The following is a 20,571-nucleotide window of genomic DNA, read 5'->3' on the forward strand; positions in this document are numbered from 1 at the left end:
TTTTCTTATTTACAAGGAGTTTTAAATACATTTGATTAAGAAGAGATACTAAAAAGTAACTCTGTTCCATCCCAATCATTTGATCAGCTTTGACGACTGGTTATTAGTAGATTAGAGAAGTGCTGGCACCATCTCCATGGGAAAGCTTGACTTTGAGCTGAGTTCTTCCTGGCAGACAATCTATGGGGCTGGAACGTGCATGCTCTCACGTTAGCACAGTGTTGTACTTACAGATGAAAAGAGTCGAGGGATCCAGACTATCCAGGGAAGTTGTGACAGTCTTTTTCCATGAGATAATTTCTACCAGCAATGTCATGGGTAGCAGTGTAGTTTGCAGGAGTTTTGTTACACAGAAAAACTGTTGGTTTGTTCTAACAAAATTTTATTGAGACACAGCTATGCCCTTTCATTTCTTAATGTATTTTTGGTGAGCAGATACACAGCAATAATTTCCCACAGGCAGTGTTCAGTGACATTAATTACATTGTTTACCCTGTATCCACATTCTCACTGCTCTTCCAGTGGATTACAGTCGCACTCATTAAGTCTGGTTGCCCCCCCCCCCCCCCCGGCCTTCTCTTCTCTGCTTTGAAATAGCTGTTGTCCATTCGTCTCATAGGTACTTTAAAAAAGAGTGCAGTACATAAAGGTGGCAGTACATAATTATTTATGGAGTAATTTCACTTAATGAGCTAATTTTTTGGTTCATGATTTACAGAGTATATCAGGGTGACAATCCCAGAGAAACCTCTAGTCTTTCCATGGATCCAATACATCCTGATTCTTTTGAGAACTTAAAGTTCGGGTCCACATTTTTCCTGTTCTGTCGGGTGTGACCCTGATGAGAAGATCCACATTGAACAGGTATTCAAGAGTGGTGGCCGGGCACTGTTTAACTCTTTGGTCTCGGTCAAGGAGGCTGCGGGTCTTGGAGACAATCTTGCAGTCTGGGTCCTTCTCTCAACCCAGGGTTTCTTTTTTTTTTCTCTTGTGAACAAATCAATCTTAGTCTTGCAAAGTTTTAAGATCCTAGGCACTACTAGCCAAACTAGGATGTAGAACATGTTATAAGCTATATTATATCAGTTGACCTAATTGCCCCCTGAAACTATGACCAAATCTTCAAAGAAAACTCATCCTGTGAGGTGTTTGGCTGTGTCTATATCTGTAGTTTCTATGTAAAAAGCTCTAGAGTTTGAAAACAAGTAAACTGCCTTGGAAGCAGTGCAAGCAGAATGCTCCTTGGAAGTGAGAATGGCGAGACTTTTTCACTTACTTTGGGCATGTTATCAGGAGAGTCTAGTCTCTGAAGAAGGACAGGCTGGTGTGTGTCCTCCATGAGGACTTGTTGCTTCTCTCCTAAATGGCCACTTGCTTCACTTCAAGCCTGTAAGACCCCAGATGCTGTATCTTCTAATAGTCCGGACACCATCAGCTCTCTTCACCACATTTGGTTATGTGGTGAGCATCACAGAGTGCCAGGTTGTTAGAACAAAGTATTCTTGCATTGAGGGAGGGCTTAAGTAGAGGCCCAAAGTCCGTCTACTTCCTCAATCTATTGCCACATAAAAATATGTACATAGGTCAATACCTCTATTTTTATGAATTAATATATTTACATAAGTGCATACTTGTTTATACCTCTATTCATAGCTGTACTTCTTAGATCTTTCCTGTCTCCTTTTACCTTCCTCCTGCCCCACTATCACACTCATCCTTTATCTGCCTCGTAGTAATCCCTCTCAGCTAGTTTGCTGTTGCTCCAGCACTGCTAAGATCTCTACCTCCTCATTGGTTTTTAACTCCCTAGTTGTTCCCCTGTCTGTGGCGCTGTTTGCTCAACACTCCTTTCCTTTACCTTCTTCTCCCCACAAGTCCCTCCGGAACTGTTGGTCCTGCTGCTTTTTCCTCAGGCTTGCTTCCCATGCCTGTCTTATATAGGTAGGCAAAACAACAATAACAGATAAAAAGAAAACAAAGGATTGAATAAAAGAGGGGAAAACTAGCAAAAAACAAACCAACCTCCAAACCAAAAAGCATACATAATTCCAGGTCTGTCTGCTGACTTTTATGACTATCTCCTCACTGGTACTGGGGGTTCTGAGAACTGCCCTTTTACCCTGAAGTCTATTTACCCTTTTACCCTGAAGGCTTTGCCTTCCTCCAGTTGCTGATCTTTTATGGTCCCCGCTGTGGGGGTAATCAGACCAGACTCACTCCCTGCTATGTGTCCTAGCAGCTCCGTGCAGGAACGTCATCCTCAGGACGTGGTGTCCTCACTCTCTCTTTCTTTCTGGGCTTCTTCTCTATGGGCATGGCATGCCAGCTCCTCTCCCCAACCTGTAGCACCTACTTCTAGGGTATGTGTGCGTGTTGGTTTGGCTCTGACTGGGCCTGACCTTGTTGACCTCTCTGTTCATGGGTTGCTCCATGTGGTTACGTTGTCTTCAAGGCTTGGCAGGCCGTGGTGGGGTCTGCTCTCATGCTTCCATTTCTGTGAAGATATAAACAATACCTCCCCCACCCCCAGGTGGATTAATAATGCCCTACTCCTTCAGTGCCATTGCCCCTCTTTTTTCTCTCCCTTTTCTCTCAACCTCCCACCCCCATACACACCCTTTCCCCTTCTTTGTGTTGGAATGACCTATACATCCTTGGGTTTGGTCTGTCCCCTGCCTTATTGCCTGTACTGCAGCCTGTAAAATGTGAGATAAATGGGTTTTCTTTTATACCTACTGTGTGGATTATACTTACTTCAGTGGACTCATGTTGTATTTGTCCTTTTGTGATAGGATAACTTCGCTGATCATAATTCCCTCCAACTCTTCATGAGACAATGTGTTTCATGTGATCATCAGTGCATTTTAGTGATGCCTAGTACTCCATGGTGTGTATGTGCCAGAGTTTTCTAATCCGCTTGTCTATCGATGGAAATTTAGGTTGTTTCCAATTCTTCACAGTTGTGAATTGTGCTGCCATAAACATTAGAGCTGCCATTAACATTAGAGCGCAGACGACTGGTCATGATCTGTTTCTAACCTCTTCTGGGTATATGCCTAGTAGAGGGATTGCTGGTTTGTAAGGTAACTCAATTTACATTGCTTTAAATATTGCAAGATGGCTTTCCACAGTGGCTGTACGTATCTACGCGACCACCAGCAGTGGAGGAGAGTTCCTATCTCTCTACATCCCCTCCAACGTTTGTTGCTCTTTGATTTTCTGAGTTGGGCAGTCTTTAGGGGTGTTAGGTGGTGTCTCTAGTTGTTTTAATTTGCCTTTCTCTGATGGCTGGTGAGTAGGACCATTTTCTCATGTTTATTGGCCATCGGGTCTCCTCCCTAGTGAAACTTCTGTTCAGGACTTTAGCCCACTTCCTCAGGGGATTCACTGTTTGCCTCCTTTTGCAAGCTAGGAAGGTATTGTAGATTTTAGTAATAAGTCCTTTGTTATCTCCTTCCTAAATATCCTCTCCCAGTCTTTGGGTTCTCTTGTTACTCTCTTGATGAAGTCTTTCGATGCACACATGTATTTTATCCTTAGTATATCCCATTTTATCTGTGTGTGCCCGTCCCTATTTCAGTTAGCCTATGTATTCCCTGATCCAAGTTTCGTAGGTTTGCCCCAATTCCTTTGTTGATGGTTCTGATTGTTTGAGATTTTACTTCTAGATTTGTGATCCACATTGAGTTTGTTCTTGTGCATAAAATAAGGGTCTTATTTTAGTTTTCTACAGGTGGATGTCCATTGTTTCCAGCATCACTTGTTAAAAGAGGGCATCCACCTCTCACTTGATGCTTTTTGGGCCCTTATTGAAGATTGGTTATCTATAACGTGATGGTTTTATTTCTGGGGTTTCTGTTCTTTTCCATTGGTCTGAGTATCTGTCATGACTCCAATACCACGCTGTTTTGACCACTGTGGCTATATAGTAGATGTTAAAGTCAGATAAGGCAAGCCCTCTGACTGTCTTCTTGAGGAGTTCTGTGCTAATTCTGGGCTTCTTCCCCCTCTATATGAAATTGGTGGTCAGTTTTTCCAATTGTTTGAAGAACGTGACTGGACTTTGAATTGGGATAGTGTTAAATTTATATAGTGCCTTGTATCAAATTGTGTCCTCAGATAGCAACAGTTTCACCTCCTCTGTCCTGTACGGATACTCTCAGTCTCCTTCTGCTCAGTCTTATGTTGTTAGCTAGGACCTCCAGTATGATGTTGAAAAGAAGTGGGTACTAGGGGCATAGATGATCGCTATTCATCCTCCAGTCTGGTCTCCTTTTTAGTGGGTTGTTTCCATCTTTTCTCCGTTGACTATGATATTGGCTATTGACTTTTCATAAATAGCTTGTATTAACTTGAGAAATTCCCCTTCCATTCCAATCTTCTTGAGTGCCTTAATTAGGAATGGGTGTTGGATGTTGTCAAATGGTTTTTCTGTATCCATTGATATTATCATGTGATTCTTACCCCTTATCTTATTAATGTGATGAATAATATTGATGAACTTTCGGGTGTTAAACCATCCCTGAATCCCTGCCATGAATCCCACCTGATCATGATAGATGATATGTTTTATATACTTTGGTATTCTCTTGGCCAATATTTTGTTAAGGATTTTTGCACAATGTTTATTAGCGATACTGGTTTGTAGTTCTCTATTCCTGTGAGATCCTTGCCCAGTTTGAGTATCAAAGTTATACTGGTTTGTAGAATGAGTTTAAGAGTTTGCCATCTTTTTCTCTGCTCTGGAATTTGTGTTGGAGGATCAGTATCAGCTCTTCCCTGAATGTTTGGTAGAATTCTCCTGGGAAGCCGTCTGGCCCAGGAGTTTTTTTCATTGGTAAATTCATGATAATCATCTATTTCTTCTTTTTCTGAGTCTGTTGAGGTTCTCTATCTGTGATAATCTAGGGAAATTTTGTTTGTCCATGTAGTTCACTTTGTTGAATTTATTACAGTACAGACGTTCATAGTACTTTGGGGTTTTCCTTTTCATCTCATTGGGGTCCATTGTGATCTCCCTGGTTTCATCCCTCATCTTGGATGTCAATGTTTTTTCCTTGCTTTCCTTGGTTAGGCTTGCCAGCTGATTGTCGATTCTGTTAATCCTTTCAAAGAAGGTTTTTTGCTGCATTGATGTTTTTACATTGTTCTCTTGTCTTCCCACTGGTTTAACCCTTCCCTGATTTTTATTATTTCTTTTCTTTAGCTATTGGAGCAATTGTTCTGTTGACTCTGTTCTAGTTGCTGGAGGTTTTGTGATAGGGTATCAATCATAAGTCTTTCTTTTTCATATATGCATATGCATATGCATTAAATACTATCAAACTTCCTCTGATAATTGCTTTTGCTGTATCCCATATGTTTGGGTACACTGTATCCGCATTGTCATTAGTTTCTAGAAACTTTCTAATTCCCTCTCTAATCTGGGCCAGTGTCCATTTGTGTCACAGAAGATTGCTATTCATTCTCCAATTGTTTGCCCTTGTTTTTCTGGTCATCTTTTGTTGTTCTCCAGCTTTGGGGCACGGTGGTCCAAGGGATGTCTGAATGTTCTCTGTGTGTTTGAATTTACTCAGGCTTTACTTATGTGGTATATTTTCAGAAATGAACCATGTACACTTTTAAAGAATGTGAATTACTTTGCATTTGGATGGAGCGTTCTATAATGTCTATCAGGTCCAGTTGCCTAATTGTAGTGTTTAGTTCTGTAGCTTCCTTGCTGAACTTCTTTCCCATTGATCTCTCTTCCCCTGATGGTGGTGTATTAAAATCATGTACTATGATTATTGTGTCTGTGATTTCATTTTTCATCTTTTGAATAGTTAGATGAATTTAACAGGTCTCTCGTTGTGCGTTTATATATTTATTATGCTTTCTGGTTCCTGGTCTGCTGCTCCTTTGAGCATTATATAGTGCCCATTCTTGTCTCTTGTTATGCTTTGCACCTTGAGGTTAAATTTGTCAGAGATTAGGATTGCAGCCCCTGCTTTTTTAAAGTTGCTGTTGACGTGGTATGTTTCCTGCCAGACTTTTTTTCTGAGTCTATTTTTGTTTGAGGGCTTAAAATGTGTCTCTTGCAGGCAACAGGTTGATGGGTTATGTTTTCGAAGCCAGTCTGTTAACTTTTTCTTTTAATGGGAGAGTTCAGGTTGTTGACATTCATAGTTATTACTATCATTGCTGTCATCTTGTACCCTTTGTGGTGGATGTTTTCTTATCTCCCTTCATATCACTGTGTTGTGTTTATATGGTGGGCTTCATTCTTGCCTTCTTTTCCCTCTGAGGCAATGTTATCTTGGTAATTGTTTTCTGGATGATGAATTGACTTCTGGTTGGAGTTGTGCTATATGGGGGTCTCCTGCTTGTGTTTGGTGGATGTTGGTCTTCTGACCATAGTGAGTTGGCAAGGATTTTCATAGGATTGGGTGTATTCTTTCTTGTCCAGGCAGACTCTTGCCCAACCGTCTATCTAAACAGATAATCTGGTAGTGTAGAAGACTCTCAGGTTGACTTTTTTTTTTCTTTTGGCTTTCAGAAGATGCTTCTCCACTGTCTCCTCCTCATGGTATCTGCTGATACGTCTGAGTACATTCTTCCCTGAGTATCATTTTATGTGATTGCCACTTTTTCTCTTGCTGCTATTAAAATTTTCTCTTTTTCCTTAAGTTGAATACCTGTATATAATCATGAATAAGCCGAGTTTTCAGCACATTTTTAATGAAGTTTTTGTGGTAAAATTAGATGTCTCGACTGATACTCAGGTTGGCTTATACTTCCAGTATGTATGATAATTTTACTATTTTGTGACTTGGTGAGTTCTTCCTGGGGTTTTGTCTAATTGTTGTCCTCTCTGCTTCCTTTATTAAGGTGGGGTTTTGTCTAATTGTTGTCCTCTGATTCTCATTCATTAAGGTGGGGAAGGTGGCTTCCAGGAATTCCCTTGGTAATTTAGCTGTAGACTTCTTTGTTGTGTCTTGTTCTAGAAGACCAATTTTTTAACATTGTTCCTCTTCATAGCATGTTGTTGTTCTCAGGTTTTCTTCCACTTCTGATTATCTTGTTTGACTGTCTTTCCCATTTGTTGAAGTTTGCCCAATTGTCCTCGAGATTGCTGGCACGACTCTCCACTTCTTCTAGTCTGTTGGTGAGGTCTGTGGTCGTGTGTTTAGCTTCTGTTACCTCATCCATTAGTTTTTGTATGCCCCTTTGGTGCGTGGACTTTATAACTTTATCATGGACTTTATTTTCTCTATCATTGTGTCTTTATTCTGCGTTGCTTCCTTCATATCCTATTACTCCAAGCAGCATTCTGAAGATTTCTTTTTCTTGGAGATCAACGTCTGTTTCTTCTGTGAGCATTATTAGGTCATGACTTCAGCTGTTGTGTTTTGTTTTTCTTGTTTTCTTGTTAAGGGTGTTGAAGTATGTTGCTGTCTGTGTGTTAATTTGGAAAGACTGGGCACCATAATCTTAGGAGACTGAGGTGCTCTGATCTCTTTCTCTGTGTGACTGGAAGAGTGGTTTCAGGGGATACCTGTTCATAATATGGTGGTGGGTTGGGCTGCTGTGTAGACTTAGTGCCAAGGCTACTCAGTGCCCAAAGACAGGTCAGGGCCTCGGAGGGTGTGGGGAGGCCCATGCCTGTAGGTATGCTACTGAGCTTGGTTGGGGTAGGCCTGCAGCTTAGGCTTGGGCATGGTCTGAAATGTCTAAACACAATTTCCATTCTTTTAAAGATTCTCTGTGGAGCCCCAAACTGGTAGAGCCAGTTTTGGCTTTCACCCACAGGCTTTTCCTGTTTTCTTATGTTAAAATCCGTAGGTTTAGATTTCTGCCGGTTTTGTTGTGCTAATATTATGCTAATAGACCAGGACTTTCTAGAGGCTTACATTCAAAGTTACTGTAAAGGAACGCAGACTGAATTGTAATAATTTACAAAAACTTTTATTTCTTTTTATAATGGGTTTGTGGGATGTTCTGGTATTGGGGCTGTGCTGTGCTGATCCTCAGGGATGGGATGAAATTAACCGTGATTTTGGGGTCAACTGGACCTGAATTCTCCCTAGGCTGCACTCCTGTGTCACTCCTGGCTCTCCCACACAGCTGTGTCATAGGTATATATCCCAGGGGCTCCTCAATTGCTGCAAATTATTGACTAATTATCTATTGTTACCCATTCTGGTGGGCACAGAGCTGGGGAGAGGGAAAAGGGATAGATGGCCAATATAGTAACTCTGTTCCTGGCTACGGAGGGAGGATGCAACGCCCCCAAGAATGAAAGAGTGTGGTGGATAGCAGAGAAGGGAATTCTGGTGTGAGGTCTTGTGGCTAGTTATCAGAGGCTCTCGGCAAGCCCGGGATTGTGACCACATTTAATCAGCAGACTGGGGAACTGGCTGCATGCTGCGAGTATTGGATCTTGAGTATAGGAAGGAGTGGCAGATGCTGTTCCACTGGATCTGGTGAGGGATTAGCTGAGCATTTGGGCAGATGAAGTGCACTTAGTGCGTTTCAGTGAGTTCTTGAATCACTCCATGGGTGAAAATCACAGAGGGAGGTCTGAACCAGACCCTAGTACACTGAATCTATTTTTAGCACCCAGACTCCTCTAATTTTGTCCTCCTTACTGATGAATTTTCTGATCTAACAACAGGAGCTCCCAGTGGGTGATTCTACCTGGACCCCATTTTGACTCCCTTGTCTCAACTTTTTTTTTAAAGTATTAAAACATTTAATAAAATGAATTAAGGTAGTAGTAATAATTGCTCTAAAACATCTTTTATTGTTTGTTAATGAGAAGGGATTGAGATGTAGAGTGCGAATACATGTAAAAATGTATGGAAATAGTCTTCATTATAGGATTTATTCTTTGAAATAGATAAGAATACCTAAATATTTCTATTTCATAAATATTACTAATAAGCTTTTACTAAGTGTTGCTTTTTATTAATTTGGAAATTTCAATTTGAGAGTAACAACCAACCTTTCTCATTAAGCTAAATTCAGGTTTGTTGCTGATCCTTGAATTTGTCTATGTTAGCTTCATTACCAAAGATAGGTCCAATAATGGAGCCCTGGCATCTTCCATTGTCCAGTCAGTTAATTAAATCTTCATATTTGAGTTTTTCTCTGGATAAATCACTGATTTTCTTAGGGTTTTTTTGTTTGGTTTGTGTGTATTAAAATAAATCTCTTGTAATGACTTTTTAAAGGGGGACATGTAGGAACAAGTTTGTGTTGTGTGGTCTTTATTAATCAGGATTTTCTTGTTATTTTCTGCTGTTTAATGAAGACTACTGGATAAAGCCTGGGGACCATGTAATGATGGAAGTTTCTTGTCAAGATTGTTATTTAAGGATCCAGAATATCAGTGTCTTGGGTTTGGAACATAAAATGGATGTTGTGAAAAGTTTTTCCAAGAATAAAGAATCATGTTCTGCAGGAAACGAAGCTGAACTCTGTAATGCCCTAGCTAACCTTCAGACCAGCAAACCAGGTTCTGTAGAGCAGATGTGTGTATTGGAATCAACGGAAATTGCTTTGCTTAATAACATCCCATACCACGAAGGCTTTAAAATGGCAATTAGGAAGGTGTTGTCTTCATTGACTCCAGATAAACTCTTGCAGGCCATGGATACGCAAAGTGACGAGACGAATTCTGCAGCTGAGCAGAAAGATAGATCTGTACAGAGTGCCCCTGACCCATACTATATACTCGATGTGTCTGAAGGCTTCTCGATTCTGCCGATAATTGCTGGCACCCTTGGGCAGGTGAAACCTTACAGTTCTGTGGAGAAAGACCAGCATCGCCTCATTCTAGACCTCATTTCTGAGGTGAATCACTTTCCTAAGGAAACACTTGAGTTTTGGCTGAGACACGTGGAGGATGAGTCTGCTGTGCTGCAGAGGCCCAAGTCAGACAAGTTGTGGATCATAATCATATTGGATGTCATCGAACCATCTGGGCTTATACAGCAGGAAATCATGGAAAAAGCGGCAATATCCAGGTAAGGCACAAAATAACTTTTTTGGTTTTGTTTTTTTAAGCTCAAACTTCATTCGTTCTTTTAGATCTTTCATGGCATACTGTAAAACTGAATCAGGATATTGTCCCTCAGCATTGCTGTTTAGGTCTGTGACCTCATGGCTTTCTTTGTGCTTATCCTTAGTGATTTTCCCCTAAGCCAGACTCCTTCATGGTAGATATTTTGGGATTAATCTGCCAACATATAATAAGGGAAAAGTAGAGAGCTTCCATGAACAGTTAAAAAAAAAGAGTAAGGAAAATTCTATTTCAATCTTATAAGTAACACACAGACATAGCATACTTACATGATATACTGCTGGGGTGGGCACGCCTGGCCTGTGGGCCATATAAAACTCTTGAAACCATCAATAACAGATAACATCACACTCTTCATCAGAGAGAAGCGGTTCTAACCATCACATTTGGAATGAGTTAATTAAATAGTTGGCCAAATACAGCAGGCCAATTTTATGTTGATAATTTTGTGTGGCCCGTGAATGATGTTATAAATATCCAAATAGCCCTTTGCAGAAAAAAAGGTTCCCCACCCATTTTTGGAGCAAAGTGCTTCTTACAAACAGATCAGTCTTATTCAGTCTAAAAATCTTTATTTTGTAAAGCAGTTTTCTTCATAAAAAGCATTTCTCCTTCAGTTTAGGTTGAAGTTGTAAGGTTTATTTGGGCGCGAGGTTTCCACAGAAGTGACCTTGACTCTAATATTTAATAATGAAAGCAAATTTGATTGAACCTCAAAGCCTGTCGGTTATGCTATTCAGACCTGAAAAGGGGGCAATATTGAGGGTTTACGGAAATGTACTATGAATTAAAATTTTGGCGGTGTAGCAGTAGGCCAGTTCTCCATAGTGTTAGTCTGTGAGGTCGAGAGAAACAGAATCATTGGCACATGTATGCTTAAGAACTTTTTAATCAAGGTTTAATTTATATCAAGGAATTCTAGCTCAGTTAAATTAAAGTCCAATGGGCATGATGCTAGCAAAGCACTCTTCAGACTGACATAGCTGCACGCTGATGATGGAGAAACCTGAAGCAGGAGGCATGGAGCTCACAGGCTGGTGAGTGCAAAGTTAGTGGATCCAAGGTCAGTGGGAAGACAGTAGGGGAATGGCTCCTAGGTTTAGATGGCCCATAGGGTCTACCCTGGAAGCAGATACAGTGTCCCAGGGAGGAGGAGGGCAAAGGGCCAGATAGAGGAAGATAATTTCTCCCTGTCTTTTAAAAAAGGGCACATATCCACGGAGGCATCATCAGGCTGTGTTAGCTCATTGGTAGGTGGATTCCACACCTACACTATCACACAGGGTCAAGTTGAAATAAAATAACTGGAACATCTGTTGAGAAAAAAATACACATTTGGCAAGACCAAGAAATAAGTATTTTGTGTTAATTATATTTTAGGTTTACTATTCATTTTCTTCTTTTTCAAATCATCTTATTGGGGGCTTGTGAACTCATCACAATCCATCCATCCATTGTGTCAAGCACATTTGTACATTTGTTGCCATCATCATTCTCAAAACATTTGCTTTCTACTTGAGCCCTTAGTATTAGCTCCTCATTTTTTCCCTCCCTCATGAACACTTGATAATTTATAAATTCTTTTGTCATGCTTATACTGTCTAACGTATCCCTTCACCCACTTTTCTGTTGTCCATCCCCGAGAAATTCAAATCAACTTTGAATTTCTCAGAGCCCACGCTGCTTAGTGAACACTGCTGACTGAAGGTCAAATGGCTGACAGAACGCCTGGCCCTGGCTTGAGGCAATGCAGCCAAAGGTCTAAGCCATACTTTGTATCAGTGGAGTAGTTTAGGTAAGAATTAAGATAAGACATCATGCAAAAAAAAAAAAGACATGTGTGTGTATGTATGTGTATATATGTGTATATGTATATATGTATGTGTATATATGTATATATATATATATATCATATTAAATGAAGGGGGAAGTGCAGAATGGAGACCCAAGGCCCAAGTGTCGGCCAATGGAGATCCCCTCATAGAGGGGTTTAGGAAAGGAGATGGGTTAATTAGGGTGTGAGGTAGTATCGATGAAGAACATAGCTTTCCCCCAGATCCTGGATGCTTCCTCCCCCCAACTACCATGATCCGAATTCTACCTTGCAGGGCTGGATAGGACAGAGGCTGTACACTGGTACATATGAGGGTTGGAGGTACAGGGAATCCAGGGTGGATGATACCTTCAGGACCAAGGGTGTGAGGGACGATGCTGGGAGAGTGGAGGGTGAGTGGGTTGGAAAGGGGGAACTGATTACAAGGATCCACATGTGACCTCTTCCCTGGGAGAGGGACAGCAGAGAAGGGGGGAAGGGAGACTCCAGATAGGGCAAGATATGACAAAATAACGATGTATAAATTACCAAGGGCATATGAGGGAGGGGGGAATGGGGAGGGAGGGGAAAAAAAAAAGAGGACCTGATGCAAGGGGCTTAAGTGGAGAGCAAATGCCTTGAGAATGATTGGGGCAGGGAATGTATGGATGTGCTTTGTACAATTGATGTATGTATATGTATGGATTGTGGTAAGAGTTGTTTGAGTCCCTAATAAAATGTAAAAGAAGAAAAGAGAAAAAAATGATTAGGGCAAAGACTGTACAGATGTGCTTTATACAATTGATGTATGTATATGTATGAACTGTGAAAAGAATTGTATCAGCCCCAATAAATTGTTAAAATAAAAAAAAATTAAAAAAAAAAAGAAATAAATACTCCATAATCTATAAAAAAAAAGAATTAAGATAAGCCAAATAAGGATTGAATTTGACTCTTTTAAGAATTGAGTTTAGTATCTGATTCTACTTTGTTTATATGGATTTCTTCTGCTTATTATTGTTGATATAATGATTGATAGAAATGATTATTGGGAAGTATGAAATAGAAAGCTTGTAAGTCCACTTGCCTTGATCCATTAAAATTTTATCTTTAAGTAGGTTTAGGATACACTTGTAAAGAAGGTTCCAAAAAGCTAAGCCCCACCCAGTGTCTTGAGTGCTCAGGACATTAAAAGGTGAAGAGATATGCCTAGGGGTCTGTGGACAGAATGAAGGGGGAAAAGAAAAAAAGGAACTCTTTGGGGTTTAGAATTTTGAACTAACGGTTTTTGTCAGAAGATGGAAAAAAATTGGAACCATGAAGAAAACTCCTAACTAGGACTGAACGTTAAAGGGAGCCGGTGGGCAAGCAGAAATGCTTGCTAGGTGACCACCTAGGTCCACTGTTGAATGGACGTGGGAGAAATGCAGCAATAAAGATATGGACTGAATCTGGCCACTGACACCCATGAACCTGGTTCACAGGGACTAAAGGAGAAGATTAGAGCTGTTGACTGGTCTGAGTTCATGACCTAGCTCAGGGGGCTAGGGTTATAGAGAAATTTCTGTTGGGGCCCATGGTCTAAAGGCAAGGCAGCCAATGGGCACCCTGGTGAGGTTAAGTGAGGCAACCTACAATGAGTTGACTAGAATCTGACAAGATGAAGATATTTTTGAGTCTGTGAACTGGTGCATATTGCTGCTGACTATGGGTGGCCTGACCTGGTTTACTGTTTGTTTCTTTTTAACACTTTATTAGGGCATCATACAACTCTTATCACAATCTATACATAAAAATACATCAATTGTATAAAGCACATCTGTACATTCTTTGCCCTAATAATTTTCTTTTTTTTTTTTTTAACAATTTATTAGGGGCTCATACAACTCTTATCACAGTCCATACATATACATACATCAATTGTATAAAGCACATTTGTACATTCTTTGCCCTAATCATTTTTTTCTCCTCTTTTCTTTTTTTACATTTTACTAGGGACTCATACAACTCTTATCACAATCCATACATATACATACATCAATTGTATAAAGTACATCCATACATTCCCTGCCCCAATCATTCTCAAAGTATTTGCTCTCCACTTAAGCCCCTTGCATCAGGTCCTCTTTTTTTTTTCCCCCTCCCTCCCCTCTCCCCGCTCCCTCATGTGCCCTTGGTAATTTATACATCGTTATTTTGTCATATCTTGCCCTATCCGGAGTCTCCCCCCCCCCCCTTCTCTGCTGTCCCTCTCCCAGGGAAGAGGTCACATGTGGATCCTTGTAATCAGTTCCCCCTTTCCAACCCACTCACCCTCCACTCTCCCAGCCTCGCCCCTCACACCCCTGGTCCTGAAGGTATCATCCACCCTGGATTCCCTGTGTCTCCAGCCCTCGAATGTACCAGTGTACAGCCTCTGCCCTATCCAGCCCTGCAAGGTAGAATTCGGATCATGGTAGTTGGGGGGGGGAAGCATCCAGGATCTGGGGGAAAGCTGTGTTCTTCATCGGTACTACCTCGCACCCTAATTAACCCATCTCCTCTCCTAAACCCCTCTATGAGGGGATCTCCATTGGCCGACACTTGGGCCTTGGGTCTCCACTCTGCACTTCCCCCTTCATTTAATATGGTATAGATTTACTGTTTTTTATGGATGCAGACTCACAATGTTCCAACTGGAGTGAAGATTCTTCCCATCAAAGAATGATTGTCTCTTCAGAACACTGGATTGATATAAGTGGGGAATATAGATATTAAAAGATACCCCAACTGGGGTATTTAAAGGAATGAAGTGGCTGGCTTACAAGCTTTCATAGATGGGGGAATGTATTCATAGGATTAAGGTGTAGGTGTTCACTTAACTGCAATTGTTAAGTATAGAATACTGTTCACTTATAGAATATTGTTTAAATGCCCTTGGCACATAATTGAGTTGCACACATTTTAGTTTCATACTGTTATGTACAGATAATGATTTTATTATTTTGTGAAAAATTATTTATGGCTAAAGAGTTGTGTAAAAGTGTCAGGTTGACAAGGGGTGGTCTGTGGTAGTTACATAATCTGGTGTCAACTTGCAAAGGGGTGGAGTCTAGCCTGTCAATCAGGTTGCTGCTGGACGACCTCATCTGGAGGTGCCACAGAGATAAATTGCTCACTGTGGGCCAGATACAAACAGACTCTGCCTCGTCTTCTGCTGACAAGACACATGGGCCTGCCCTGAAAGAGCCAGAGCTCTGGAGCTTGAGGAGCCACATGGAGATCCCTGCCAGTGCTGAGATGTTTCCACTACCACTGGATCCACAAGATCCACCCACGGCCTGTGATCTTCCTGCATCAGTGGCTTTGCATGTGCTTTGTAAGCCTGAAATTTATAGATTGGTGACAGACATATGTGCTTATATCGGACTTATGGACTTGATCTGGACTGGGCTGGGATGTTTCCTCAATATTCAGTTATTCAGTTGCTCTTGTATATATAACTCTTTTTATACACATGAATGTGTATGAATTTGTTTCTGTAGACAACCCAGACTAACAGGTATATATAGCATATTGGTTTGTGGTTCATAGGTGGGTGTTCTTTATTCAATCCTAAGCTTTCACATTTAGCTTTTTGTACCTATATTTCCTATTTCGTTCAACCACTAGTAATCTTGAGTTCAACTGGATAGTCAGTCACATTGATTAAGCACATTCAGCACTGCCTTCCCTCTGTGTGGTACAGGACAAGTAACAACCTATCTTGAGCTATCTGGTAACTGTTTTTGGCTTGCTGCTCCTCCTTGGATTCTTGTCCACTTGTAATGAGTGAGTCCTGTGGAGGGTGATAGATTAAGACTGTATAAATGTTCTTTTAGCATCCAAAACCTGTTTCTGAAGGCTTATATTTAATCCAGTGGTTTAGTTATTCTTCTGAAAAACATCAGCAATCACTTTCTGCTTGTCTTGAAAAGTAATTTGCTGTGGTTTCCCATTCGGAATTTACTCAGAGTTCATTAGATGGTTTGCATACAATCTGTAGCTCCCTAGTTCATTGTGACTCTTAGTTATTTGCATTTATAAAATGTAGGCAGTCAAATATTCTTAAAATATTTTTCTTTTTTTAGGTGTTTGCTACAATCTGGAGGCAAAATCTTCCCTCAGTATGTGGTGATGTTGGGGCTACTTGTGGAATCACAGGTACTGGTAGAAGAGACTGCCGTCCAAGGAAAAGAACGTACCCTTGGAGTAAATATAGCGCCTTTCATTAACCAGTTTCAAGTAAGTGTCTAGAAAAGTTCAGCCAGTGGACGTCATGCATGTCTACCTTTTCTTTTGTTCTGTCCAGTCACTGTGTTAGGTGGATTAGGATGATAATCAGTTTTCTAGAGCAAAGGAATTGTAGTAACACCCTCCTAAGGGTTAGAATATATGAGAAATTTTGTCACATCTTTTGGATATATGGGGCATATCTCTTTTTCTTGTCTAACCTGGAAAGAGAGTTACCATGTAGTTTTTGTTGTTGTTGTTTGTTTTTAACCATGAACTCAAGAGGAAAGCAACAGGAAGATCAGGTTGTGTAATGAGGTAGGGGTGAATTTGGTGTATACATTAGGCAGTCAGTAGCATGTACAGTTAACCCTTGAACAACAGTTTTAAACTGTGCAGGCCCCTTTACATGCATTTGTTTTAAAAGTGCTATGTGATGCTAATCACCAGTTCATTTCTCAGTACATTGTGTGTCACGATAAACAGGGCTCTCTAATGGTTTGCATAGTTCATAGCACAGCATCGTCGAGCTTGAATCATGCCAGGGGACCGTATGAAGTTCTGTTTAGTGATGCTAGAAGTGCTCTCAAGAAGCAACGTCATGTGACATTATGAGAAAAAGCTGAATTGTTAGATATGGTTCCTCTTGTTATAAAGAAAAGGGAATTCATGCTACCATCACTGCAGTTAAGGCAGGAAGCATGAAAACTTTGCACCTTTTTGTGACGTACCTTCTTATCTGGTATTGAAGATGCAGCTTTTATGTGGTGTTCATACTTTATAAACAAAATATGTGTTAACTGAGTAGTTTGTTTTTGGTAAAGCTTCCAATCCATAGTAGGGTTATTAAATTGAGAATCCTTAGGTTCTCTGTGGGTTTCCAACTGCAAAGGGTTGGTGCTCCTGCCGTGTTATTGAAGGGTTAACTGTAGTTGGTAATGTAAAGCCACCGACTGGACGAATCCATCTTGAAGGCCTGTAGAAACAAGAGGGCTGAACACTGAGCTTTCGAGAGCTCAAAGAGGTTGGGAACAGAGAAGAAATTGGCAAGGTGACAGGCAAGGCAGAGAAATGAATCCTGTGGTGACAACTTGAGGGGTGCGTGGAGCTGTGTAAGGATTTTTGTGCAGGTCCAGAGGGGTGATGTATCGGAGTCTAGAGCTTCTTCCAGTGCCTGATATTTAATAGGAATAAAAGGCATAAGAAGTCATGGAGCTGGTGGTGGGGTCAATTTGATTTTTAATGGGTAGAGGTTGGATGTATTCAAGTGAGTAATGCCTTCAAGTGGTGAGATTGAATATATAGGTAACCTATTTGATCATGAAAGTTAGCACTTGAGAAGGCTAAAAGTTATTAATAGAACATTTCTATTGGTCCTCAAATTGATGGAGTCCCATTGCAGTGGTTATTTTTTGACAATATTTGGGGACTTAAAAATCATTTTGTTGTTGTCTCATAACATTCCATACATCAATTATATCAAGCATTTTTGTATATATGTTGCCATCATTTTTCTAAACATTTACTTTGTATTTGAGCCCTTGGTATCAGCTCTTTTTTCCCACCCTTCCTACGCCTTCCAACCTTGTGATCCCTTGATAAATTATAAATTTTCATTCTTACCCCGACCACTATCTCCCTTCACCCATGTTTCTGTTGCTCATCCCCCTGGGTGGTGATGATTATGCGTCGATCATTGTGATTGGTTTCCCCTTCCCACCCTTTTGCCCCCACCTCCCTCCTATCCTCCTTGCATCGCTACTCCCATTTCTGTTCCTGAGGGGTTTTTCTGACCTGGATTCTCTGTATTGTGAACTCTTATTTCTCTCCTATTGCACATGCTCCAGTCTAGTCAAAACTGAAAGGCAGGACTGGGATCAAGATAGTGGGGGTTGAGGAAGCCTCAAAGAACCAGAAGAGCGGAACAGCAAGGGAATAGGGCGGCTAGGTCCCCAGGGAATGCTGAGGGTGGACTTTGGGGCCAGGGCGTGGTGCCCCAACAGTCTGGACTGGAGAACACTCCTAAAGGCCAACAAACAATCTTTGAACTAACTACAAAAAAAACCCCAGAGGAATATTGTTTCATTGGTGCTATACTGCATCCTGGTTGACTCATCCCTTCCTGTGCCCCTTCTGTGAGGGGGGATGCCCTATTGTCTACAGATGGGTTTGGGGTCTCTGCTCTGACCCCCTCTTATTCTCAACAATATACTTTTATTTTGGGGTCTTCTGGTGCCTGTTACCTGATTCCTTCTACACCTCTGTGTGGGCTTTGTTGCTTCTCTGATGCTAGATGGCCACTTGTTTATCTCAAGCCAGACGCTGTAGCTTTTGATAGCTGGGCACCATCAGCTTTCTTCACATTTGCTTATGCACCTGCTTTGTCTTTGAGTTGGAAGGGTGAACATCACAGAATGCCAGAAAAAAGTGGGGAAGGGCTTGAGCATACATGCAAAGTCCATCCACTACCTCAACGTATCACCATATAAAAATATGAACACAGGCCAATCTCTCGATTTTTATGGATTAATATATTTACATAAAGGCACACCTGTGTTTATACTTCTATCTCCACAGCTTTGCTTCCTAGAGCTTTCTGGTTTCCTTTTATCTTCCTTCTGTACTTGGGGACTTATTCCGGATTGGTGCCTGAGCACTGGGCTTTTTCAGAGCTCCTCAGGTAGTCAAGGCTGTTAACCACTACCTTCCAGAAATAAGCTTGCTTTCCCAAGTTACATCTGTAATGATGCTTGGATTAATTTAGCCTCCTTTCTTAAAAATTCAATAAATAACATTGTACTCTTTGCTTAGTTCATTCTCCACATCTGAGCAAATGCTTAAACTTGCCCAAACTTTGTTGTTTGTTCTACCTTTAACTGGATGAATGAGTCCTTATGCTTTGAGGTTAATGTGGGAATTAAAGGGATAATAGATATAAAAAGCCCTGTATAATACTGAACCAAGTAGGTGCTTGAGTAAGCCTTAGAGTGAGTACAGATGAAAAGTTCTGATTTCCTCTAGGTACCGGTACGTGTATTTCTGGACCTAGCTTCAGTGCCCTGTACTCCTTTAAGCCAGCCTGTGGAACTGTTAAGACTAGATTTAATGACTCCATATTTAAACACCGCCAGCAGAGAAGTAAAGGTAAGAATGTGCAAAGTGGTTAATTTTGTTATATCCAGATTGATTTCTTATACTAATAATATAAATCATTTAGCCAATTTCTTTGAAGATTAAATCGTATTTCCTGGGGGAAAGGGGGAGGGCTTGAATAAATAGTAATATTGGTTGACATTGATTTGAATAAGTGTATATTTTTCGGAAATCTATGTGAAATTGACTAAAATGAAGACTTGGTTATGCACGTTTTCATGATTTCTTAATTTTCACAGGTACACATTTGTAAATCTGGGAAAGTGACTGCAATTCCATTTTGGTATCATATGTACCTCGATGAAGAAATTAGGCTGGATACATCAAGTGAAACCTCCCACTGGAAGCAGGCTGCGGTGGTTTTAGAGAACCCCATCCAGGTGGAAGTGGGCGAGGAGCTTGTCCTCAACGTCCAGCACCACAAAAGTAACGTCAGCATTACCGTGAAGCAGGGACTAGCTGTGCCAGGACAATCTGTTTAGGAAAAGCAGCAAGTGAAAATTCTCCTGACCTTGTAATCATAAGATGGGGTATGAAAATTTAATCCTTTGTAATTACAAAAGTTTTTTTAAAAAATTGACATTAAAACTTAAAAGACCCTAAATGAAAATAAAATATTGCTGTAAGAATACGTTTTAGACAATAATTATTTTCAAATCAGGAGCCTTTATTAATTTATCTGATCTTACTGTAGATGAAATTCTGTTAACACTTGTCTGAACACTCTAAAGGTGTGAGGAGAAGGGTTTCTAGTGTGTTTCTCATTATCGCAACACTGTCATTTTTCAGGTGTCTGGCAAATTTGTAACTTGAAATTCCCAGAAGTAGCCTTCCAATGCCCAAAGGATATGGTTATTTGTAAATTTCAAGCTCAGATCTCAGATTTTGTTTGGGAAATCACTAACTTGAAATAAGACTTTAAGCTACAAGCTAAATGTAATAGATAGTAAAGTCTGCCTTAGCCAAGAAAATTAAGAAGTTGATCACAAAACAAAATTTAAAAGTTTATTTAATGCATTAGGAGATTGTGTAATTTTTACAGACTTTTGAAGTGTTAGTAAAATGCTTCTGCTGTCTATACAGTGGCACTGTAAGCAGGGCACAGTAAACCAGGAGTCCTCTCTCCCTTCCTCTAGTCCTACCCTTCCTATATTAGCTTTATTTTCAACATAAAAGGTTGGTTTCCCATGAACACAATAAAGACTGTACTTTAGTGTGAACCAGTATGTACACGTGTTTATATGTAAAAATATATGAAGCAAAGGGTTCTGAGAAGCAATATGCATACTTG

The 20,571-nt window shown here is 40.6% G+C and overlaps 1 protein-coding gene across 2 annotated transcripts in view; it reads left to right on the top strand.

The window, feature by feature from the left end:
• PRMT9 (protein arginine methyltransferase 9) overlaps nucleotides 1–19,964 on the top strand; it is a 39,775-nt gene extending 19,811 nt beyond the window's left edge. For both annotated transcript variants that reach the window (XM_075543718.1, XM_075543717.1), the window contains exons 10-13: nucleotides 9,293–10,007; nucleotides 15,986–16,139; nucleotides 19,149–19,271; nucleotides 19,520–19,964. In XM_075543718.1, coding sequence (XP_075399833.1) covers nucleotides 9,293–10,007; nucleotides 15,986–16,139; nucleotides 19,149–19,271; nucleotides 19,520–19,762 — 1,235 coding nt within the window. In that variant the 3' untranslated portion in view covers nucleotides 19,763–19,964. The remainder of the gene's footprint in view (nucleotides 1–9,292; nucleotides 10,008–15,985; nucleotides 16,140–19,148; nucleotides 19,272–19,519) is intronic.
• Nucleotides 19,965–20,571: the final 607 nt, after the last annotated feature.

This window comes from Tenrec ecaudatus, chromosome 3 (assembly GCF_050624435.1).
Source record: "Tenrec ecaudatus isolate mTenEca1 chromosome 3, mTenEca1.hap1, whole genome shotgun sequence".
Taxonomy (NCBI): domain Eukaryota; kingdom Metazoa; phylum Chordata; class Mammalia; order Afrosoricida; family Tenrecidae; genus Tenrec; species Tenrec ecaudatus.